Source organism: Schistocerca piceifrons, chromosome 1 (assembly GCF_021461385.2).
Source record: "Schistocerca piceifrons isolate TAMUIC-IGC-003096 chromosome 1, iqSchPice1.1, whole genome shotgun sequence".
Lineage (NCBI taxonomy): Eukaryota > Metazoa > Arthropoda > Insecta > Orthoptera > Acrididae > Schistocerca > Schistocerca piceifrons.
In genome coordinates, this window is record NC_060138.1 from 489,492,956 (window position 1) to 489,519,231 (window position 26,276).

Below are 26,276 nucleotides of genomic sequence, written 5' to 3' on the forward strand. Positions count from 1 at the left end.
GCCGCATTCCAAAAAAAAAACTCCCAACCTAACCTCAAGTGGGCTACGCTACAGATCAATATGTTCATCAAATTGCTTCATATTACGTATACATGTTCATTAGTGTCAAATCAATATTTTCGAATCATAGGCGGCCGCTGCCGCGGCCGCATTCCAAAAAAAAACTCCCAACCTAACCTCGTATTCAGGGCTACGCTACAGATCAATGTGTAGGTCCCTTACGTCACGGGTCAAAGCCGACGCGTGAGATCGGATGTTTCCAACCTATACCCAATACACAAAACATACATAAATAACCAAAAAAAAAAAACGGAACTTACCTCAAAAAAGTTCCAGCTCCACAAACTAGATTGGCCACCACAATCACACACAAATGCACACACGCACGCACGCACACACGCACACACACACACACACACACACACACACACACACACACACATACAAAAACACACACACACACACCAACGAAAAAATACTGAACTAAAATAAAAACCCAACCCACCCAAACGTCAACCCCCTCCCCCACAACTCCAAAATACAACACACAAACACTATACAACAAAATAAACCACCCACCCACCTACCCAGCCCACCCTAACTAACCACTTTCGGTCTATACATTTTACCCACAGCCCTTAAAAAAACCCGAAGAATGCAATAGCCCTCTGGGACACTCTTCCGCCAACAGTACTCATCTAAATGAGACTGAAGGTTGGAAGAGCGCCTCTTCCCCCTCCCAAGAACTGACTTAACCGCTCCCCACATCCCCTCAATTGTGTTAGTGCAAGCCCCAGTATCATAATTCTTAAACTCTAGACTGTGGTTCACTACTAAATGATTAAATCCCCTCTCACCCAACCCCCTATATGAAGAAAACGCATCTGAAACTACTGTGGACCCCGGCTCTACATACTCCTCAGTTAACCCCACTAATTCAGGCTTCGACCTCCCCTCCACAACCCTAAAAACACATTCAGTACCCCCACCCCCCTGAACAACAGCCCCCCACACCCAAAGACCAGCCACAGACTTCCCCCTCCCATACTTCCTTTTACCAAACTGCGACTCATCCACCTCCACAAGCACCCCATGCCCACCCAACTTACCCCTGTACTTAATAAATTCGGAACACACCTCACGACAAATGGAATACCAGTCTAAAACAGTCCTCTCACTCACACCAGTCTCAAACGCGCAAAAACTCTGCCCGCAACTATAACAAAAATAATACGTAATAAGCACAATCTCACGCATGGCCAATCTAGACTTCTCGAACCAGGTACCACGCCTTACAGAACGCCATACGCCATCTTTCCGGCAACACCACATGTATCCGTCCCTGGTCCGAGAGTCCGGAACTTTAACCAATTTCATAGGTTCACGGCACACACCGCACTTCACGACCTCGGCAATTAAGCCAAATAGCTGAAGAAATTTAATCAGCTCTAAAGCTGTCTCCCCCATCATCGCCCTCAACCGAACACTGTTAAGGCGGTCTTTCATATCCATTCCTGAACAAAAAACCACAACCAAATACACTCAATAACAAACTCACCCGACGTACAGCAATGAGCATTAAATTAACCATTAACTCACTAATAGAAATTCCGCTTCAAATCCAACACCTGAGCAACAGAAAACTGACCCCACCACACGAAACAAACGAAACAAACGAAAACCATGAACACACCACCAGAGACCACGACAAACAAAAACAAGACATCTACAAACACGCCACAATCGCAAATCAAACTCCGCGCCGTAATGACGTCACACACCACAACACGCTTACGTCACGGGTCAAAGCCGACGGGTAAGATCGGACGCTTCTGTTGACCCGCGATGTTTTATAATGATGCATGTGCAAGTTTTCTTTGTCCGTCGAAGCAGCAGCTAACTACATAGCATCCAGTGATCATTGATTGCGTCATATGATCATATATATGAGCATCTTTGCCAGTGTGTACATCGCGTTTGTTTGTGGAACGAAGGGTACCATGTGATACGTTGATCGTGTGATAGTGACACTTGCACATTTGTGGATGTGTTTACGTGGAAGACACACGAATTATGTGTGTACATTGATAAATGGCCATGCCTAAAGCAATGATTAAGATAACTGTGTTTGTAACGACAATTTGTCTCCGGCACTGTAACAGCAAAATCCATTACGAAACGGTGGAGTTACTTCATAAAATGGCTCTGCAATCCATTAACCGTGATAATAAGGCTCTTGGCAGTGTTCGTAAGTCTTTTGTGGACAATGGGCTTTATAATAGAGTGACGATAAACCATAAAAAATTGGAAGCCTATGCTGAGCAAGCAGTCCGTCTATTAATGCAAGACTGTGTGATAGCGGTACCTACTGACACAGTTTACGGTCTAGCAGGTGCTGTTCAGAGTGAAGATGCTGTTGAAAAACTGTACAAAATAAAAGGTCGGGATGCAGCGAAACCAATTGCGATCTGTGTTAGTTCTATCAGCGAAATGGAAAAGTGGGCAGACACAAGCACTCTTCCTCCTGCCCTCTTACAGTGTATTCTTCCAGGACCTTTTACAATCGTCCTCAAAAGATCAAAAACTTTAAATGCTAAATTTAATCCTGGAATCCCGAACGTCGGTATACGCATTCCACAAGACAGATTTATAGTTGAAGTTGTTAAAAAGTTCGGAGAACCTATTGCTCTTACTAGTGCAAATAGCAGTGGAGAACAGAGTGCAATTGAAGTAGAAGAATTCTCTCACCTGTGGCAATATGTAGATGCAGTTTTTGATGCTGGCAAAATTCCACAAGAAATCCGCACTGGCTCTACAGTTGTAGATTTAAGTGAACATGGTAGTTTTAAAATAATCAGAGCAGGTGTATCTTGTGATGCCCTGAGGCATAAGCTATTTCAGTTTAAATTATTGGAACGTAATTAAAACTTTTAGCCGCTGAGAGAAGCAGCTTGCAAGTGCTAAGTGCATTGCAGAAGTATTTATTGTACAAGGTGCAAAAATGGAAACTATTGGATATTTCTGCCTTTGTGGTGACTTATTTAAGAAACCAAGTGGCATACTTCAATAACTGTGATTCTTCAATTTTTCTAATGTCGAAGTGTATGAATTGGCTTACCTTTTTGATGATAGTGTTATCTACAAGTTTTTGGATGTTGTATCATGAAGTACTGCAGTGATTTTTCTCCAACTGTTAAAATATCTACTGCATTTAAAATGAAATGATGTGAATAACATATCGGTTTCTGTTTATTTCCAGTTTTTTTTACACTCCATAATGATTTGGCATTTGTGAATTTAGGAGATGATGTAATTTTAAGTTTAGTTCCATAAGAAATATACGTGTGATACAGTTCATATAAATGTGTAAACCCATTTTTCTTTGATTTCATTCATAAGCATGTAATATTTGAGACTGTAATCTGAAAGCTACTGCCTGCATTTCCATTTTTGTATTTATAGTGGCTTAAATACCAGTCACCCATCAATTCTTTCAATAGGTGGGGCTGGCACATATTGCTTAACACTGATTATGGAGCGTTCCATGATGATTCAATCTAACGTAAAAGTATTTCCTCATCCCTTATCTGGTTCCCCTACAAAGAAAGGAAAACACCAAATTTTTTCTCTCAATTTTCATCTTCAGGCAATTCAGAATGTAGAAGTTCTGGACTGGCACAAAATGAGACTTACTGTCGCTCTGAAAATAAATTACATTTTTTCTTTATCATTCAGTCTGTGTAAAATTTGGTTGTTATAAGCTCTAAATGATAAGTATTGTAAACAAAATTACCTTATACCTCTAAGTAAACTTACGAAGGCCATAAAAAATATATAGGCCTACTATCTGTTCGTGTGTATCAATTTGTAAACAAACATGGCTTAGTTTGCAATTTGTGTCACCTGAATGGAAGGGATTAACCCCATAATTCTCTTTCCCAAATAATCCCCAAGGCATGGGCTACCAATGGGAAAACTGAATATTTATATGAGGTTCAGCTGTTACGTATTTACTCCAATGAAAGTCGATTTCCTTGTGGCTGTGGTTTCCCCCCCTTGCTTTGATGTACGTTTAATTGACTTCGAGACAATACAGTCTATCTTCAATTGCCTGCAGAACACAACGCACTCGTGATCACCTGATTTACATTCATTTTGCATCTGAAGATATTAATTAAAATTTATCAGCATTCAAAATAATTACAGAAAACAGTAGCTGTGGGATTTGCAAAAAATATTGTCAGTTCTATAAAATTCTATTTTCAGGATATCGAAGTGTAATGCATGTAATTATATATAGACATTCTATGATGGTTGTTAAATAAACATTGCCCCACAATTTTTCTCAGGTCATATTTGTTCTTAAGTGTTGGAATTTAGTGACAATATCAACAATGTCTTCTACATGTACTATTTTTTGACACAGTCTCCATTACATTCTGTGGCCTTATGCCAGCATTGCATAAGAGCATGTATTCCCCATTGGAGAAAGCCTTGTCCCATGCTCATTGCCATGTATTCACTGCATGAATCTAGCTCACCTCGTCTTCAAAGTTGTCCCACATTGAAAATCCGTAAGTGGAAATTCAGATGAAAACGTTTTTCCTTCAATCTTGTGATGTGTTGTCAGCATTCATGGAAACCATCTTGAGCATGCATTTGAATGCCCAAGCATCTCAAATCATTGTATACTTGTTTCCAATGCTCACAATAGCTGAAAAGTCAATTTTGATGCATCGGTCTGCATGAATAAGGGCATACGCATTATTCACTACCAGGGAGCAAAGGTTGTTCCAGAACATTCTGAATGAGGCAGATGATGGAGCTCAGTATCTGCACTTTCAGATACTTAACTCTATCCATCATCCGACAGTACTCACATCAAATGCATCATTACCATATACTGCACACAAATGTTTATGGGCATCCACCATGGTTTCTTTTTGCACAGCCAGGAACTCAATTACTGCACATTGCTTGAAATGACTGTCTTGCATAGATGCCAATTTGATGCTTCATTGTGTTTCTTCCATCTGTTGGAATTGTTTGAGGCTTTGCACACATGCAAGTGAAACATCAAATTTGAAGGTGCTAGAAGGATATTTTCCTATATACATGGGTGTAAAAATAAAAACGAACATTATTTGTTGAACGATCCTTGTAATTGAAATTTCCAATCAAAATGCCACAGTGTGTCATATACCACTGTACTTATTAGAGAGAGATGGGGGAGACTTAATTTTGGAACTGTACTGCTTAGAACCAGTGGAAATGTGTACATAGGGATCTCCTATATTGTACAAGTGTTAGATGAGTGCATGGAGGCTACCATTTACAGTAGATTCATTGTAATGGTACCATATGAGCTGATGTCATAACCCATAGAATGTTAAGTTTACCCTTCGATTCATTTAGTGCTCAAGGTGAATTTAACTCATATGTTTGAGGCACTATAGACTTCATAGAAACTGTGACCAGATATACTGCTTCAAGTTAAATACATCATTTATGACCCCCCCCTCTCTCTCTCTCTCTCTCTCTCTCTCTCTCTCTCTCTCTCTGTGTGTGTGTGTACTTCAAAAATTTTGGCTTAATTGCTTCACAAACAGCTTTAATTGTTAATTTCATTACTAGATAGCCACTTGCGCTTACATTCATCAGAATAACGTACATACATACACTTTTCCACTGGTTCTAAGCAGTAGCATTCCATACTCAGCCATTACTCCCCCTTCCTATCTTTCATAAGACTGGTGGTATATAAGAATGTACTGCACTATTTTGATTGGCTTTCATTTAGAACCCCTCTTAATAATTCTGTAAACTCTTAGATGCATTTGTTTGTTATACTTTGAGATATATATAGATATCACATAAATAAGATTTTATAGAACGGGCAGTGCTTTATGCAAAACTCAAAGCTATTTTATTTGAATAATGTGTCACATTTTGTGTATATGTATGTTCCTAGACACTCTGCTAGCCCATAAGTAGGATTTTATGCAACTGACAACTTTATACAAATCCATATCTGTACTACAAAATGGATATGATGTGGATCATCAGGTGTGTGTAATATGTGTTGCATAGGTACCCGAAAATGCAATAACTGTCTTGAAATTGAATGTAAATACAGGAAATAAAAAGTGTGTCTATAAGGAAATACTTTCATAGCATTAAATTGGAAATTACAGGTCAGTTTTTTCCCTGTAATATCAAAATTTCTTTAATGTTCAAATATTCAGAAAAATAATTATTTAGAGCCTTTTTGTATTTTAAGTGTTATCATTGTTAATGAAAGCAATTTTGTGTGGAAACCAAAGAAATAGTGTTAACATAAGGTGTATAGTTCGAGTGAAAACCTTCAAATAAGTGTATGTCAGTAGACACACACTGAGGTGACAAATGTCATGGAATAGCAATTTGCAAGTATACAGGTGGCAGTAGTATCACTTACACAAGGTATAAAAGGGCAGTGCATTGCCAGAGCTGTCCTTTGTACTCAGGTGATCCATGTGAAAAGGTTTCCAAAGTGACTATGGTCGCACAGCATGAATTAGCAGACTTGAAACTGGAATGGTAGTTGGAGGTAGACACATGGGACATTCCATTTCGGAAGTTGGTAGGGAATTCAATATTCCGAGATCCACAGCGTCACGAGTGTGCAAAGAATATCAAATTTCAGGCATTACCTCTCACCATAGACAATGCAGTGCCGGATGGCCTTCATTTACCAACCAGCAGCAGCAGTATTTGTGTAGAGTTGTCAGTCTAACAGACCAGCAACAGTGCATTAATAACTGCAGAAATCAATGTGGCATGTATGACAAACGCATCTGTTAGGACAGTGCGTCAAAATTTGGTGTTCGTGGGCTAAGGCAGCAGACAACCGGTGCAAGTGTATTTGCTAACAGCATGACATTGCTGACAGCGCATCTCCTGGGCTCGTGACCATATTGGTTCGATCCTAGATGACTGGAAAACTGTAGCCTGTTCAGATGAGTCCCGATTTCAATTGATAAGAGCTGATGGTAGGGTTCGAGTGTGGTGCAGACCACACAAAGCGATGGACCCAGGTTGTCAACAAGGCACTGTGCATGGTAGTGGTGGTCCATAATGGTGTGGGCTGTGCTTAAATGGAATGTTCTGGGTCCTCTGGTCTAGCTGAGCAGATCATTGAGTGGACATAGCCACGTTCAGCCATTCATGGCCTTCATGTCATGGACCCCAATTGCATGCGATTTGTTTCAAGAATGTTCTGGACAATTCAAGCGAACAATTTGGCCACCCAGACAACCCTAAATTAATTCTATCAGACATTTATGGGACATAATTGTGCACAAAATCCTGCACGGTGACGCTTTGGCAATTATGAACGACTGTAGAGGCAGTACGGCTCGGTACTGTGCAGGTGACTTCCAACGGCTTGTGAGTCCATGCCATACCAAGTTGCTGCACTATGCCAAGCAAAAGGTGGTGCTACAGATTAGCAGGTATCCCATGACTTGTCACCTTAGTGTATTTTCTGATCTATGGACTTTATTTCAGAAGTAAACAACTTACCTTTGAAATTACAGGCACTTAATGAGAACTGTTAAAAGGGATACAAAAAATTTAAACTCTGAAAATTAGGGGTAAATGTAAATGTGGAAGTGCCAGAAAATAATACGTTAGAAAATAATGTAGAAGAAAAGATTGTTGATATGGACATTCTACTTGATAAGATGAGGCCCCCCCGTCTGCCACCGCAATCTGCCAATCATGAAGTTATTCTAGTCAGAGTATAGTAATGGATTTTTATCAGCATATTGAACACTCGAGACTTATGCTAGGTGTAAATCATATGGTACTCACAGAGAAACAACAGAAGGAAAGAAAATAGCCTAACTGATTTTGTGGTTTGCATGAAACATACTTAAATTTTAAAATTGAGTACCCTGAAGCTAAAGTAATTTTTTCTAAATTTTGTTCACTCTGTTCCAAATTGTGTATAGTAACAGGTGCTAATGGTACCAACAAAGTACAATATGTGATCAAAAGTATCAGGACACCTGGCTGTAAATGATGTACAAGTTCATGGCGCCCACCATCGGTAATGCTGAAATTCGGTAATGCCCATCCTTAGTCTTGATGACAGCTTCCAATCTCCCAGGCATATGTTCAATCGGGTGCTGGAATGTTTCTTGGGGAATGCCAGCCCATTCTTCACGGAGTGCTGCACTGGGGAGAGGTATCGATGTCGTTTGGTGAGGCTTGATGTGAAGTCGGAGTTCCAAACATCCCAAAGATGTTCTATAGGATAAGTCAGGGCTCTGTGCAGGCCAGTTCATTACAGGGATGTTGTTGTTGTGTAACCACTCTGCAACAGGCCGTGATTATGAACAGGTGTTCCATTGTGTTGAAAAATACAATCGCCATCCCTGAATTGTTCAATAGTGGGAAGCAAGAAGGTGCTTAAAACATCAGTGTAGGCCCGTGCTGTGATAGTGCCACACAAAATAACAAGGGTTTTACTGTTGGCACTACACGCGCAGGCAAGTGACGTTCACCGGGCATTCGCCATACACATACCCTGCCATCGGAACACCACACTGCGTACCGTGATTCATCACTCCACACAACGTTTTTCCACTGTTCAATCGTCCAATGTTTACACTCCTTATACCAAGCGAGGCGTCATTCAGTATTTACCCGCGTGATGTGTGGCTTATGAGCAGCCGCTCAACCATGAAATCCAAGCTTTCTCACTTCCCCCCTAATTGTCATAGTACTTGCAGCGGATCCTGATGCAGTGTGGAATTCCTGTGTGACGGTCTGGATAGATGTCTGCCTATTACACATTACGACCCTCTTCAACTGTAGGCGGTCTTATCAGTCAACAAGTGAGGTCAGCCTGTATGCTTTTGTACAGTACTTGTCCCTTCACATTTCCACTTCACTATCACATCAGAAACAGTTGACCTAGGGATGTTTAAGAGTGTGGAAATCTTGCTTACTGAAACAGTTGACATAGGGATGCTTAGAAGTGTGGAAATCTCGCTTACAGGCGTATGACACAAGTGACACCCAACCACCTGACCACTTTCGAAGTCCGTGAGTTCTGCAGTGCACCCCATTCTGCTCTCGCAAGACGTCTGAACACTGAGGTTGCTGATAGGGAGTACCTAGCAGTAGGTGGCAGTACAATGCACCTAATATGAAAAATGTATGTTTTTGCGGGTGTCCAGATACTTTTGATCACACAGCAGTGTCTGTCTCAGAACAATTTATGAGAACAGGATTTTAGTATTAATGATTGCCATTTAAAGAAAACTATAAATTTCAGACATGTTGCTATGTGAAAGCTCAACCCATGCATTTATACTGCAACACGTTTTTGTAGGAAAGTTCTGGTAAAATGTAAATACTTTAGGAGTAAAGGAGACGTACTGAAAAGCAGAAGTGCCGAGTCATTGGCAGGTACACACAAAAAAAGGAAGAAAACTTGCTAGCTTTCAGAGTAATCCTCCTCCAAGTTTAGCTTGAAACCTAGCAAGTTTTCTTCTTTTCTGTGTGTGCCTGTGACAACTCAGCGCTTCTGCTTTTCAGTTAATGGCCTTCTAACTCCTAAAGTATATATTGCAATATTTTAATGAATATGCTCAAAAACTTATAATTTTGTTAGGGAGAAAGTATTTGAAAAGTGTGATGAAGATGAAACCACTGAATTTGCTCAGTGGCTTTCAACGGAGAGAACACAAATGTTTTGCACAATTGCTGACTTTATTGAGAGTCTTTCATCTAAATTGGAAAAATATGTTCCACACTCTTTAAGTTGCAAGGTCTCAGTCAAAATATAGTAACGCACTTAAAAGGCTTACCTGATGTAAACATTGCCACAGTATCGATGGGACTCTCCTGGATGAAATTCACATACCACTGAAAACTGCTTCTTGCACTTGCCCTCAAAAACACAGAGGGTGAAAGACTAGTTCATCTTTTTGTACCATGAGTAATGATATCTGTATGGTCTACATAATTCAAAATTTGTGACAGATTTCATGAATGAAATTCGCGTATAGCATTTGTTGCTGGGAGCCCCCTTCTGGGGAGTTTGGCCATTTGGTGCAAGTTTTATCTTATGTTGCTTTGATAACCTGCATGTCCAAAAAAAAAAAAATTGCTATTGTGATGGCTGTGCAAGCCAATACAAAAATAAATTAATATTATAAATTTGTGTCTACATCAAAAAGATTCTAAGGTTAGTGTTAGTTGTGGTTATTCTTTGCAACTAGCAGTGGAGAAACAGTGTGGTGGCATGGGAGAGACAGTTGAAAAAAAAAGGTTCAAATGGCTCTGAGCACTATGGGACTTAACTGCTGAGGTCATCAGTCCCCTAGAACTTAGAACTACTTAAACCTAACTAACCTAAGGACATCACATACATCCATGCCCACGGCAGGATTTGAACCTGCGACCATAGCAGTCGCACGGTTCCAGACTGAAGCGCCTAGAACCGCTTGGCCACACCGAAAAAAGTTTTACAAAGACCTCTACAAAGTCAAATATCATCTGCATCAGACTTGTTTCAGTTTTGTAAAGTTATCATCATCAAAGTTAATTTCTATCTTATTTTTGCAAAATCTATATGACAGACACATTCAGACCTTGCGGAAAATTTTGCAGTACTTCAAACACTGCTAGGTTCCAGTAGTTTCCCGAAGCGTAAGCCATTAATTGATTAGGAAAGTTAGTAGCAAGTAATATGAGTAGTAATGTGGAAATCAACTGTAAATACAATTTAAGAACTAAATTGAAATTCTTTGTGAGAGTTGAATCCCAACTAGATATGTAGCTTGTAAAGATTCCAAGTTGTGGAACATCATTAATATCGCTGAAGTACATACAAAAAAAAAATTGTGTTAATGTTCAGTGTATGCAGACTTCAGGATCATTACCGTCTTTCAATTGGCCCAAACAAGAGGATATTTGCCTAGTGACAGTTCTTCACATGGTTGCCATTATTCAAGCTTAGTCATAAAACACACCTGTTGCGATTCATTCCTTGATTTTTAAACACACTACTATTTGTTGAAAGGATAACAATACTGATTATTAAAAAATCTAAAAAGTTAATTTTACATTTATTTGAACACTATTAGACCTTGTAAAATGACCGAGTCAAAACTGATCAAAGATTCTCATAACTAGATAAATACCTTGAGGTACAAAAACTCGCTAATTTTATTTTCTCAAGTGATAGCCCATGGTTGAAGGATTATTTTGGAAACAAATTTGGGGGATATCTTTCCCTATAAATGACATGCAATGTAATGTTGAGTGACATTTTCTACAAAATGAAACAAGAAAAATTTAAACTCAGAATTTTTCTCTCTTGGTGAGTTTACTTATGTAATTTTTGTACAATCCTTGCATTTAAGAATATGTAACCCTCGAATTCATATAGTCATACACACAGTGTTTCAAATATCCTATCATGAAGGAAACCAGGATATAGAATGAGTCACATAATAACATGCTGAAGTAACTACCCTAGGCTGTTTCTGTGAAGTACGTTAACAACAAATCATGACTGGTACTAACCTATTCACTCATATAATTGAGGGATTACTTTGAGAGTGCTGTATTTCAGAACTGTCCTGTAAAACCTTGCATCTGCTTTGCATTTAAAGCAATGCAAAAACACATCTGCACTGAAAGAAAGGCTATAATTTTCCATGAACATTATGACAACCAAACAAATGTATGTTTTACAGCAATTGCTAAAGCTGTAGTATTTTTCCCCTGTCACCAGCCACATAATGTTGCAATTGGTTTAACAAGTGATTTTTGGGAAAAAAACCACTGCAATTATTACCCACCCACTTTACTCCCAACTTAAAATTGAAAGGACAAAGATTTGACACAACAGAGGAAATTCATGTGGAATTGCAAGTGGTGCTTAACACACCAAATTTAAGAATTTCAGAAAGCATTCGGTTCATGGCAGACATGCTTGGTTTGGTGTATGAGAGACTACTTTGAAAGTGATGAAGATGAATAAAATTCTTGTATGATTTAATTGTATTTAGTGTTAAGACGACACGAAGTTTTTAGTAGCACCTTGTACATACAAAAACACATTCCTCAAAGTATTATTGCACTTCACATTACAGCTGTTTTAAAGTACACAATAAATATTTGGATATCACATCATCAACATCAATATATTTGTGCATTCTTGGGAGAACATGTTGTGTTGCTTGTCCAAGTTCCTGTGTACGTTCCCTAATGAGGGTAACAGCGTCTATAATGTGTCCAACTAGTTCATCCCATATGTTCAACCTTTCATTTGTGCACCTTAGATCCCATCCAAACCCAGAATCAAAAATCTAATAGCATGAGGTCTGCCAATCTTGGTGGGCAGTTAATTACACTACCACAACCAAACTCCAGCAATTAGAGTAAGTGTGGTTGAGATGTATGTTTCCTGACTTGTGTGATAAAAAGTGGAGACACTACATCGTGCTGGAAGTACATTGCAGACTGTAGAGTCAAAGGAATGTCCTCAAGGTGTTCAACAAATGAATTTTTCAAAAAATGCCAGTAATTCTGTCTCGCCATTCGCTCTTATAAAATGACCTAACCTATCAATATGTTACCAATCATGCCACATCTGAATGCTGATCAAAAAATTAACTTGGAAACTGGTTTCCACTGTAACATGTAGATTTTCCTGCAACAATCGATTATTATTACATGTGTTGTTGATTCATTTCATGTAAACATAGCACCATCAGTAAAAAGTGTTAATGGAAGCAAATGATGTCTGTTATTTAGCCAATGACAAAAGTCCTGCGACACTTTTGCTACTGTTAGATTGTGGGCACATCATGTGACGTGGGTACATGTTTTCCACATGTGATGTTTATACTTGTGTTCGTGGGACAGTGATACCCACAGAAAGTTGCCATGTTTTGGTAGTAGAACAATGCTGCACCATTTCAACAATGTGTTGCTGTTCCTGCACACACTGTGAACTACATTTTCAGGAGTAAAGTGGGAACTTGGAAGCATACCTGTTCTTCTTGGGAAGGCTACTTGCCCAACAACAAGTACAATGTGCTGAAAACGCTGGTAAACTCTCTACGATCAGGAATTCAACATGTTGGAAACTGCCAACAGTGTCAAAAAGTGCCAGTGGTAGTCTTCGATACCAGCAGGAGAACTACCACCGTAGAAACCATATCTGCGTATTAATTAGTACAGTACAAGTACAAAGACCGTTAACCAATGCTTCTCTCTAATACATTCTCAATACCTCATACTAATTCACTAACAACACAGCATGGACAACTGCACACTGAACGGACTAAATTAATGACAGGAAGACATCTTGAGCAAACAGCTGAAAGCAATGAGGTATGTTGGGCTAAAATAAAATATCAGAGGCAGGGTGGGTAACACATATCTGGCACACCACTAGCCCAAAGATAAATGTAAATTACATGTGTTTCTGAAACCATTCAGAATAGGCCACATGCCCATTTGAATGTTTTTGCTGCATTTGAATGCTGAATGAAGTCCCTGAGTATTCACCATTTCTCCTGGAACATCCTGTATACAATACAAACAGCAAGGGTCTCAACAAACTTCCCTACGGCACTCCTGAAGTTATTTCTACACCTGTTGCCAACATAACCACGTCCTCTACCATGTGGAATACATAATTTATGATATAACATATGTAAAGAATCCTGTTGGTTTCTATAAAACTTGGTGAATGTGCTCTTGAACAATTTTTCCTTTTTGAAAAACTGGAAAGTTTATGGCAGTATACATTACTTCAAGTACCATGAGGGTTGTTAAAAATTTATATGATTTTTATTTATAAAATCAGTCTTTATTCAGATACAACTGTTTGCCTCTAGCCACCTTCAAAGCAGTTCCCTTCAGCTTCTATACATTTCTCTCTCACTGCAGCTCCTGCTGAAAGCATCCCTGGAAAGCCTCTTTTTAGTATGGTGCACATCTGTTCCATCAAATTTTCCATAAAGTCTTCTCTATTCTGAAATCTGGTCCTTTTCAGAGTCTTTTTCAGTACAAGGAAAAGCCGGAAATCACTCAGTGCTAGGTCAGGGGAATAGGGAGACTGGCAAACCATAACGATGTCGTGTTTGGCCAAAAATTTCTGAATTAACTGAGAATGATGAGCGGGTGTATTGTCATGAGGAAGGTACCAACTGACTGCTGGCCCCATGTCCGGCCATTTGTGACTCAATGCTTCAAGAAAGCAATGCAGAACCTCTTGATGGTACTTCTTAGTGACATTAGTATCTTCTGGGGTGTACCCATAAATCTAGAACTCATCACTGGTGATAACTGTGTTAAAAAGCTGGGATTATTGTTCACAGTATCCAGCTTGCCCTGTGCGATCTCCGAGCAAAGTTGCTTCTGCTCACCTGTCGGCAGCTGTGGCACAAATTTTGCTGAAAGCCTCTTGGGGTGCAACTGTTCCTTTAAAATGGAATGAATGGATCCACCACTAATTTTAACCTCATCTGCAAGTTCTCTGGTTATAATTTGTCCATCCTGCATCACCAGGGTCCTTACACGATCAACAACCACCTCACTTGTGGTTGATGAGAACCTACCTGAAAGTGCCTCACTCTTCACTGATGAGTGGCGATCTTTGTAGCAGTTGCACCACTCCTTTATCTGTAGTTTAACACAAAATTTGATGCAATAACGTTATTCCACTCATTTTTTTCCACAATACAACGCACACACTCCAATCCCCTTGTTCGTAAAAAAAGGCAGATACTTTTTGAACAGCTCTTGTACATACCACGTTGAATTAAAATGTCTACCATGTAAATGTGACTACTATACTACAAACTTTATAAACACTTACTATACTTTGGAACATTAGGGAGGCGGGGAAGAGAAAAGCAGCCAGGCTGCCTAGGTAACATTCCAGAACTCAAAACTGTTAAGTGTGTTTTCAAAATCAGATCCCCTCTTTGAACAGCATGTAACAACTTTTTGTAAGCGAAAAATTTTTTCTTCAGCAAAATGAGCACTTTTCAGAGTCAAATGAGTCAAAATTAGTTTCACTGCAGAGTAAATGTCACTTATTTACACTTGGTATTGTAACCACAAACATTATCATTGTTCGTTAATTCCAATAGATCAATGTGACTGTGTAGCAATAGCTAAAATCAATAGCTAAAGGTGTAAATGAGTGCCACAGTTTTGTTTAAATTTCTAACAGAGAAACTACCATAAATTATTATTTAATTAATTATTAGATAGAGGAAACAAATTAGCAAGGTAATTTTTCCCCCGTCACTAAATCGTGCATTCACACCAAGTGGAACAAGTTAGTGAACCTAGTTCTTTCAGAGTCGCCAGCACAGCTCTGCTGTCAGCGCATCTAAGAGCAATGCAGAGCACCTAGGCTTGATTCCCAATACTGCCAGGAATCTCGCATAGAGAACTGAAACATAGTGCAACCACCCTTGTCAGTCCAATTGAGGAGTTATTTGAATGAGTAGCAGTTCCCATGTCATCAGCAATGGCTTGGAAAGCAGTATATTGATCAACTACTCCTCCATGCCACATCCAATGATTACCATATGCCAGGCCTCGCCGAACAGTGATCTGTTAGCTCTCTGCCTGTGCTACTGCCTACTGCTCCAAGTGCAGCAGCTGGTGAGGCTGAAGAGCAAGGAGTGACAGGAAAAGGAAGGCTAGAGCCAAACGCCAGTCAGTTCGCCAACAGTACTACTTGCATTAAATTAGATTTATGTTCTGCTTTAGGAGTACTACAGCGCCCATGCACTTGACCAAAAAAGAAAAGGGGAATAAGCCACTCATTCAATGCCGAAAGGGAATTGCCTTACTTTTCATATTGTTTATAAAGGCCAAGCAAAGAGATTAACATGCCATCGCACTATTATGAGATAGAATGTCGTAACACCAACCCCAAAGGTGATACGATGCACTTGTTTTCTGACAAACGACAGTGAATGGAGGCGGTAGTAAGGAAAGTGACCATTAAGGAATAAAACTTAGTTAATTGTATGTAGAGTCATGAAATATCTTTTACTGTTGACATCACAAATTATTTGAATACTCTAAGTGTCTTAAAGCAAGGGAAGAATCATTTGGTAAGAAGATGTGGCGGAGAAGACTGATGCTATCAAACAAAAATTAATCCTGAGGAAAAATCATCTCAAGTTCATGACCTGAAACATTTACCATAACTCAAGGCAGTCTTTTGGGGACCAGACATGATTGAATACATTTCAGTAATTGAAACATTTCATCCAAAGTTCTCAAAGAAGCTGCATGACTGAAGATGGATTTCGATTTGCGTGTCAGATCATTTTCACTTTTTACTGTTAATGTACCTCATTACTTTCGATTTGACGTGAAAGACAAACTCAGCTCAATGACCTGTTTGTCCAATCCAGGAATTTACAAGACTTTTATAAAATGTTGCCACAAGAGCAATATCCCCAACTGCACAGCCAAGCCGCTTAAGTTAGTTCAATGTTTGGTCCAACAATGTGTTAACTTTTTTCTTTTTGTCTTTCTTCCTTGCGAAAAAGACGAAGTCCCACTAATGTTTGGGTTTAACAGATTACAATATCCCATAAGTCCAACCCCTCGTCCAAGTCGTGGGAGATGGGCAACGGCACAAAGTAGGGGACTGCCTATAGGGGTGATGTACAGCGGGAACTTCGTGTGCCCCAGGACCGCTACGGTAGCTGAGAAGGCCCTATGGGAACCCTGAAACGTGACGGCTAACGGGGCTCTGGTGAAGTTGCGATAGGCCTAGCAAGCCAGTAGTGGATAAATCAACTGCTTTTAAAAAGGGGACATGCCTCGGATCACGGAACAGATTTAAAGGAAACCGACCAAGCAATGGAAAAGGATTACGAGATGGTTTACGAATGGGCACCTTAAACGTAAGGACTCTAACTGGGAAGTTAGAAGAAATTGTAGAAATGATGGAAAGGAGGAAATTGGACATCTTGGGACTTGCTGAGACTAGGTGGAGAGGAGTTGGTGAAAAACCACTAAGTAAAGGATGTAAACTGTACTGGATAGGGAATGAGAGGGGAAGAAATGGAGTGGCAATAGTGGTCACAGAGGGTCTGCAGGAGGAGGTGGAAGGTATCAATGATCGAATGATAAAAGCCAGAGTACGGGTGAAAGGAAAAAGCATTGAAATCATCCAAGCACATGCCCCACAGGTGGGGTGTACAAAAAAGGAGAAGGAGGAATTTGAAGATGACATGCAAAAGCAGCTAAATGGAGGAAATCAGATTATAATAGGGGACCTCAATGCACATGTTGGCACAGACAGGAAAGGATTCGAGGAGATAATGGGACCAGAGGGCTGGGGGAACCGAAATAGAGAAGGAAAATTGTTGCTGGAATTCTGCAAGAGGAATGGGCTGGCGATCGCAAATTCCTGGCACAAGAAGAGAAGTAGTCACAAAATAACTTGGTACAGTGGGGACTGGTCCCAAACTTCAGTAGTAGGCTATGTACTAGTGGATAGGCAGATGATGAGCAGCCTCACAGATGTTAAGGTCATTCCATCTGAGGCCTTAGACAGTGACCATCGGCTGTTGGTAGCCACCCTGAGAGAGAAAAAAGATAGGAGGGCAACAGATATACAGGAGAAAAGGTTGAAGACATGGATGCTGAAAGAGGATGAACGGAGGACCCAGTACCAGACACTGATCAGGAAGAAGCTACCAAAGGAAGATCAGAGAACAGTGGAAGAAGAATGGGGAGATTTTAAGAGGGCTCTAGTTGAGGCAGCTGAGACTGTGTGCGGAAGAACTAGCACAAAGAGGAGAAGTAGGGAAACCCCATGGTGGAACAACATATGTAAAGAGGCAGTACTTCGAAAGAACAAAGCCTTCAGAGAATGGTTCCAGACCCAAACAGAGGAAGCTAGGGTAAAATATAAGGAAAGCAAGAAAGCGGCACAGACCATAGTAAGGGCAGAGAAGAAGTAGTGGATGGAAAAATGGACAAGAATGTTAGAAGAGGACAGTGAAGGGAACAAAAAAGTACTTTACACCATGGTAAGAAATAAGAGGAACGACAGAAGCGAGTGCCTGAGGATCATGGATAATAATGGAAGAGTTGTGGAGGAAATGCATGAGCTCAAAAAGATTTGGAAGGAGTACTTTGAAGATCTGTTGAATGCCGCCAAGCGGGTAACTAACAGCGATGGAGAGCCTAAGGCAGCAGACGATTATAATAGTGGGGAAATTGATGATCTAACTTGGAATGAAGTGGAAGAAGCCATCAAGTGGATGAAAGGGGGCAAGGCACCAGGTTGGGACGAAGTAACAGTGGATATGATACGAGCAGCAGGAGAAGTAGGAACCCAGTGGCTATATAGAGTGCTGAGGGTGGTGTGGAAGGAGAACAGAATTCCTGAGGATTGGAAGAAAGGAATTATAGTCCCGATCTTCAAGAAAGGGGATAAAAGGAGATGTGAGAACTACAGAGGAATCACCCTGCTATGCCACTGTGGAAAAATCTATGAAAAGATCCTGGAGAAGAGAATAAGAAGCAGTATTGAAAGTAGACTGCAAGAGGAGCAGTACGGTTTCAGATCGGGAAGATCAACAACGGACCTCATATTTGCGGTAAGGCAACTGCAGGAAAGGCACTATGAGTACGGGAAGGACTTAATCATGGGCTTTTTGGATATTGAGAAGGCGTATGACAGTATCTGTAGGGACAAGCTCTGGGATGTGCTGAACGCAAAAGGAATAGATGAAGAGATAACACGAAAAGTCAGAAAAATGTACGAGGGAAGTGAGAGTTGTGTGAAAGTGGGGAGGGAACGTACTGGATGGTTCAAGCTGGAAAATGGGCTGCGACAGGGAAGTGCACTTTCGCCTTTATTGTTTATTATTGTTATGGATGAAATCCTACAGCAAGTATCAGATGCAATTGGAGATCATAAAATGAAAGCAGTGCTTTTTGCCGATGACCTGATGGTATGGGGAAATTGCGAGAAGGAGGTGCAAGAGCAGTTAGATGCATGGGAGGCAACAGCAGCACAATATGGAATGCATTTCTCTGTAAAGAAAAGTGAAATAATCGTCACAACAAGGAAGAAGAATAGGCCAAATGTGGATATAACTTGTGGAGGGGAAAAACTACAAGTGGTAGGGAACTTCAAGTACCTGGGAAGCGTGATTGAAAGTAAGGGGGGAAACGCAATGGAAATAAATGAAAGGTGCAGAAAAGCAGGGCAGTTCTACAAATGCATCAGGGGGCTTATTTGGAGCAAGGAGGTGCCACAGAAATCCAAGGGAATAATATACCGAACCTACTTTGTCCCCATATTGGCATACGGAAGTGAGACATGGGTAATGCACAAAAGCGACAAAAGTAGAATACAGGCTAGTGAAATGAAGTTCCAGAGGAGCAGGTTGGGTGTAACAAGACGAGACAGATTGCAAAATGTGTATGTGTGGGAAAGACTAAAGGAGGAACCAGTACAGGACAGGATAGAAAAATCAAGGCTGCAGTGGTATGGACACATGAAGAGAATGGATGAGGGAAGAATTCCAAAGAGGATGTTTGATCTGCAACTGGTGGGGAAGAGGCCCAGAGGAAGACCAAGAGATAGATGGGTGAAGGGAGTGAAGGAATGTGTGATGAGAAGAGGAGAGAACTGGACGAAGGTGGAAGAGGGGGAATGGTGGAAAGACAGAACACGATGGAGAGGCTTGTGTTCCCGACAGACCCAGCCAGTGGCTGGAAACTGTCCAAGATGACGATGATGAATATCTGTAACTCCACGTGTCTGACTATATCACAAATCATAGTTCCAGAATTATTACAAATTCTAAAATTAAAATGTGTAGTACAAGTTCATAAACATCACACCATAATGTTAAATGCCTGTATGTAATGCTTTTTGTAATTCTGCTCACCGTATTAGCGCTATATAATGTATTTATTTATATCAAGTAATAAAAATAACTGCTTTGGCAGCTAAATTAGACACGAGATAAACACCTGCTTGTAAAAGTGCACCACAATATTCATATCAACTGCACTGTGTTGTAAAATGTCTTCCTAAGATTCCGCCTGTGTAGCCTTCGGCATGTAGCCGTCTTACTCACACTGCTCACAATAGTGCAGTGGTGGGGGAAGGCAAAGAGCTCAGCAGATTCAACTGCACTGATGGATTGCCAGTCTGCTCCATGAGTGTATATGTTGGCCAGGCCTGCCATATTCAGGAACGACACTGCAGACAACCACAGCACATGGCCTTCAGAGCCTTATCATGGGGTTACCTTTTTTAGTTATTCACAAGCTGGTGATGTTCTACGTAAGTTAAAGAGTGTAATCACCACTCACAAGTTATGCCTTAAGCCTGTTCTTACTGCTGCCCATTAGGCAGTACAAAGGGCAACCTGATGGTGGAACATATGATCAGTATGTCCCCATACCCTTCAGTCATTATTGCCCGTAAATGAATGGTAATGGTGCTTGTCTACACAACAACATTAAATAAATGTGATTCAGAATGACATATTGTGAATGGTTTTTGTAAATGGGTAATGTACCATGTTCATCCCCCCCCTCCACCCCACCCCCATTGAGTTTTTCATTTTCTTCACTCCTAAATGAAGGGCGCAGCTTATATTTGGACCAATGATGTGTTATCACCCTTCTCCCAAGAAACTAAAACCACTGTTTTTTCAGGTGGAAACACACAGATTCTTGTTCCTGGGGAAGAAATATACGACAGCCTCTGCGCAGTAATAAAAAAGTGACTGGTGGTTTCTGGCAATCAAATGTTCAACACAGGGAATTTTATCACTTGTATCATTCACAGATAAGTCAACATATGTTTTGAATTAAAAAGTGGAATTGATGTTTAAAAAAAGAATCTCAGCATGTTGGTAAATATGACAGGAGAAAATCTATAGCACAAGTCTACAGATTATATGGAACTTCTCTTCTGTTTAAACATATTAAGTGCAATTAATTACTAACATCAGATTAATGCAGAGTGGAAACCAACAATTCTGACGCAGTGCTTTCTCAAACATCAATAATAGATCAGAAGCGAAAAATAATATGATGGGTGTGCTCAACATAACTTCTTAATTATGTTTGTGGGACATACTGCTGAATGTCACGTCTCCCGAATTCTGGTGAATATATTACACAATATCGAAACATAAAAATATGCAATATATTATTTTCAAATGGTCAGTTATAAGACAAATTGAAATAGTATTTTAATATATTCATTTTTTGCAGTAACATTCACTGAATATTTACAAAATATAATCAATTTATTTATTAAAGAAAACAGTCAATATCACAATGAGAGCAAACCTGTAATGACAAGATTAAGATGAAGTCTTAACTGCACAACAGTGCCTTGGGCTCACTGCTCTTTCTGGAAACATATCAAGCAAAAATTGTGCAGTTGTCATCAAGAATCAAACACTTGTACTTGTCTTAAGTGTCCACAACAATCAATAATACAAACACAGGGAACCACAGTGGTGAACATCCACAAAAGGAATGTGAAGTTTACTTGGTAAACAATTGTATACCCGCTGTTGCTGCCAATATATAATTGTACACACACACACACACACACACACACACACAGCTTCACTCGCCTTGAACATAACTTCATTTCATTTCTTCTGTTTATAATAAATAAACAAAACATTTCAATCAATAACATTACTAAATTAAAACAAGAACTGATCAAGTAACTTTTTTTATATTGGGACACTAATGAACACAATGGCCAATAAGCTATCAACAATTGATAAAATGTGTCTGACATCAACTCAACTCATTCCACCTAGAACTGAACATCTTGTCCTGAAGAAACGTGTGAAGAAACCATTTCATTCCACATGACTTCCACCATCTCCACTGTCCCATCATCTGCAACAGTCAGAACCTGCTTTGGCATATTTGATGTGTCATGCACTTCATCACCCTTCCCCACTTCCACTACCTGCACATATACAGCATTATTATCGTCATTCATATTCTGCACTAGCAATGTCTGTTCAACGGCAGAATTTTGTTCGGACATGTTCATAACACATATGGCTGTAGGAGCTGAATTTCCACCATTTCCATTTTGCATATGTTCCCCAGGCACAGAAATTCCATGATTCTGTGTTAAACTTGCAGCGTCCATTCGTAAACTATCACCACCATTCATTGCCACAGTGTTGAGAGTTGTCTCAATTCTTTGCATCTCTGAGACATTACCAACAGAGATCTGTGATGAACCATCTGGCGCATGAGGAATATCTTGCAATGTTTGCTGTACAGAATCCAGTTTATGGGCTGACAGCTGGGGTGTACCAGAGGCAGCAGAAGTGACAACTGCTTCTGCTGCTGCTGCAGCAGCAGCACTTCTAGCAGTTATATATTCATTTATTTCAGCAGCTATCATTTGAACTGTTTCTGCATCTGAATCTGATGGACGATTCATATTGTCAGAAAATGGCTTTGTTGCCTGTCTGGAAAAGTTGCTGCTACTTGCTGATACAGGCCTAGAATTCTGTACAACAACTGATGTACCAGAAGTGCTGCTTTGTGGCATTTCCGTCCTTTTCTTGAGAGAACAATTATTTGAACACGACCCTGCTTTGATTTCACCGCCACAGAACTCACAAAGATCTGGCTGCTTCTTCTTCACATGTTGTCGAATGTGATTTATCATAAAAGAATTTAAGTTTGTGGTATATTTGCACTTGTCACACTGCATCCAAATATCTTTTTTAGGGTCATTCTTCATTCTTTTGCCTGTTAAAGCATCTATAGAATTCTCACGTTCACTTTCTAGTTCAGCTAGAGCTGCTTTTCTTTTGCGTGACTGAAAAATATAAAAAAAAACATTATTAGCACACAATCATAACATCTACAGCTTTCAAACAAATGCCTGCATTGCTTCAGACTAGGACAAGACACAAATCCTCTCCACTAATTTTGACTGGAACTGGTGACAAATGCTATAGTATTAATGTCTCGGCTACATTCTATGTACTAGATGTTCTTGGCACATTAATATTAGTTCAAAAGTAAACACAACTTACATCAAAGAAATGTCCATACGTTAACTGGACCATTAAAATAAAAGGAGGAAGAACACTAAAAAACATTGAACACTGGAAACTGTGAGAGGGATGTTTGGTGATCTTAATCAAAATGAGAAATCTGTTACTTACCACACAATAGGATGTATAACAGCTAGAGCCTTAACCATTCCTTTTATGAATATGTATAGACTTTTACAAATAATTTTGCAGGAACTCATGGCTGCAAATTCTACTCTTCAATATTTTTAAAAATTGTTACTGAATGCCACAATTTTATTAATGATATATGATTTGAGAGCAACCCAGAAATGTGCCAATTCATAGCCATGTACCGAGTGAGAAGAGGACAGTGTTAAAAGAGCTAACAGGTATTTGGTATACTGCTGGTGTTGTACAAAGAGAAGTCGCAACAGCAGAAAATTTTAGTGAAATGCAGGAAAGACTGCTGAGGATCATACGATTACAAAATGAAAGTAAAATCACTGGAAACAGGTACTTCCATAAAATACCTAAGAGCATGAGTATTAAGCAATTTGAAGTTGAGTAACCACATAAAATTAATCATGAGTATGGCAGATGCCAGACAGTTTCACTGGAAAAATCCAAAGAAATTTAATTCATCACCAAAGAAACTAGCTTACAAACACTTGTTTGGCCAATACAATAATACTGCTAGTCAGTATGAGATCCATACCAGATAGGACTGATAGAGGAAATAGAGGAGATCCACAGGTGGACAGTCCGTCCTGGAACCCTTGTGGTGAAACCCTTTGGTTTCACCACAAGCTGGGAAGAATCTGAAAATGTAAAAGTAGGAGCAGAGGGACCATTGTTCCTGTCTGACAAAACAGCTGCTGAAGAGCAGCTACCCACTCTGATCGGGGGCTCACCTCGTGGGCACTACCCAGCCGAGGCAAGGGCTGCCAGGCAAGGCGGTTTTGGCGAGAGTTCTGATGCACCAAAAAGGCGACCAGCTTAGGTACCAGAAGTGTATTGCCTCTGTTGTCAGGGTATTCAGCCAGATCAATACTGGCTTCCCTTGCTGGTGACCCAAGTTGGGAGGGAATAGAGGGTTGGGGGCAGAGAAACCCATGCCAGGGACGCTAGGAGGGGATTTCTTTCCCTAATAGTTCACACTACATAAGCAATTTAGAAAGGGAGGTCAAACCCCAAGGTGGATAAAAAAGGGAGAGTGGAAACATGAGACTCAAGACCGAAGAGGAATGTATTTCGCCTTTTTCTTGCTCTAAGGTATCATCAGTGGGATCTGCAACGATACAGTTATGTTATTTTTAGATTATCAAACAGTTCACATCACAACTTTATGCGTAAATAAGTAATTACTTATGGTTTGCTGTGATCTGCATTTCCTCTCATCTAGCCTGGAGGTCACACTACCACTTTATTACCGACACATAAGCACAATTTTGTATTCCAAACTTATTCACACTGTTCACCATGTTTCTCCTCCTTTTTTGTGGTGCCCTATTATTCTTTTGCCACTCGATATAGCTATTTCTTCGGACACTGTGCTTTTAACAACATAAATACTATAACTTCATTACACATTTCATCCTCTTTGGTTTGTTTACCTACATCTTGCCAACCTAACGAAGTATATGTTCAAAACCAACTTCTATTCATGATTTTTGTATCGCTATCGCGTGCGCACGTGTTTTTTTGTGTGTGTGTGTGTGTGTGTGTGTGTGTGTGTGTGTGTGTGTGTGTGTGTGTGTGTGAGAGAGAGAGAGAGAGAGAGAGAGAGAGAGAGAGAGAGCTGATGAGTGTGTGCGTGGGCAAGGGGTTTGAGTGCAGTGTGTCACATATGAATGCACTAGCTGTTAATGACTGACTGAAAGCTTTGGTGACGGCTGATTTGACCTTTCGTTTCAATGCTCTGTGGAGGGGTTCATGGATAAGTGAGTGTAAAGATGTTTGTGGCAAAGCAAGCTGGGACATTTTTTACTTCCCCTCTTGTTGTGCCATCTGCCTCCTTAAAATTCATTTTTTCGTGTCTGACTAATTACCATTAACATATGTGAGTATAATTCGTATTTTCATAAAAGAGAAAGGTTGGCCCTCGGGTTTAAAGAATGTAACGCCAGATCTAATTTTGTGCTTAGTTTTATGTTGTTGTTGTTGTTGTTGTCTTCAGTCCTGAGACTGGTTTGATGCAGCTTCCATGCTACTCTATCCTGTGCAAGCTTCTTCATCTCCCAGTACTTACTGCAACCTACATCCTTCTGAATCTGCTTAATGTATTCATCTCTTGGTCTCCCTCTACAATTTTTACCCTCCACACTGCCCTCCAATGCTAAATTTGTGATCCCTTGATGCCGCAGAGCATGTCCTACCAACCGGTCCCTTCTTCTAGTCAAGTTGTGCCACAAACTTCTCTTCTCACCAATCCTCTTCAACACCTCCTAATTAGTTATGTGATCTACCCATCTAATCTTCAGCATCCTTCTGTAGCACCACATTTCGAAAGCTTCTATTCTCTTCTTGTCCAAACTATTTATCGTCCATGTTTCGCTTCCATGCATGGCTACACTCCATACAAATACTTTCAGAAACGACTTACTGACACTTAAATCTATACTCGATGTTAACAAATTTCTCTTCTTCAGAAATGCTTTCCTTCCCATTGCCAGTCTACATTTTATATCCTCTATACTTTGACCATCATCAGTTATTTTGCTCCCCAAATAGCAAAACTCCCTCACTACTTTAAGTGTCTCATTTCCTAATCTAATTCCCTCAGCATCATCCGACTTAATTCAACTACATTCCATTATCCTCGTTTTGCTTTTGTTGATGTTCATCTTATATCCTCCTTTCAAGACACTATCCATTCCATTCAACTGATCTTCCAAGTCCTTTGCTGTCTCTGACAGAATTACAATGTCATTGGTGAACCTCAAAGTTTTTATTTCTTCTCCATGGATTTTAATACCTACTCCGAATTTTTGTTTTGTTTCCTTCACTGCTTGCTCAATATACAGATTGAATAACATTGGGGAGAGGCTACAACCCTGTCTCACTCCCTTCCCAACCACTGCTTCCCTTTCATGCCCCTCAACTCTTGTAACTGCCATTTGGTTTCTATACAGATGTTTATGTATGTGATTGATTTTCTAATTTATATCGACTATT

General features: G+C 40.0%; 2 protein-coding genes across 5 annotated transcripts in view; one reads left to right on the forward strand and one right to left on the reverse strand.

Annotated features, from left to right (window-relative positions):
- The first annotated feature begins 1,814 nt into the window (after positions 1–1,814).
- LOC124787823 (yrdC domain-containing protein, mitochondrial) lies at positions 1,815–6,158 on the forward strand. The gene has a single exon (XM_047254760.1). The coding sequence runs from the start codon at positions 2,092–2,094 to the stop codon at positions 2,923–2,925; it is 834 nt and encodes a 277-aa protein (XP_047110716.1). The 5' UTR covers positions 1,815–2,091; the 3' UTR covers positions 2,926–6,158.
- A 15,164-nt stretch (positions 6,159–21,322) lies between these two features.
- Positions 21,323–26,276, reverse strand: part of LOC124802336 — an 85,871-nt gene continuing 80,917 nt past the window's right edge. For all 4 annotated transcript variants that reach the window (XM_047263144.1, XM_047263143.1, XM_047263145.1 and 1 more), the window contains one exon: positions 21,323–22,900. In XM_047263144.1, coding sequence (XP_047119100.1) covers positions 21,869–22,900 — 1,032 coding nt within the window. In that variant the 3' untranslated portion in view covers positions 21,323–21,868. The remainder of the gene's footprint in view (positions 22,901–26,276) is intronic.

What these genes read in the sequence shown, in the direction of transcription:
- LOC124787823 (XM_047254760.1), top strand. Translation starts at nt 2,092, where the DNA reads ATGGCCATGCCTAAAGCAATGATTAAGATAACTGTGTTTGTAACGACA.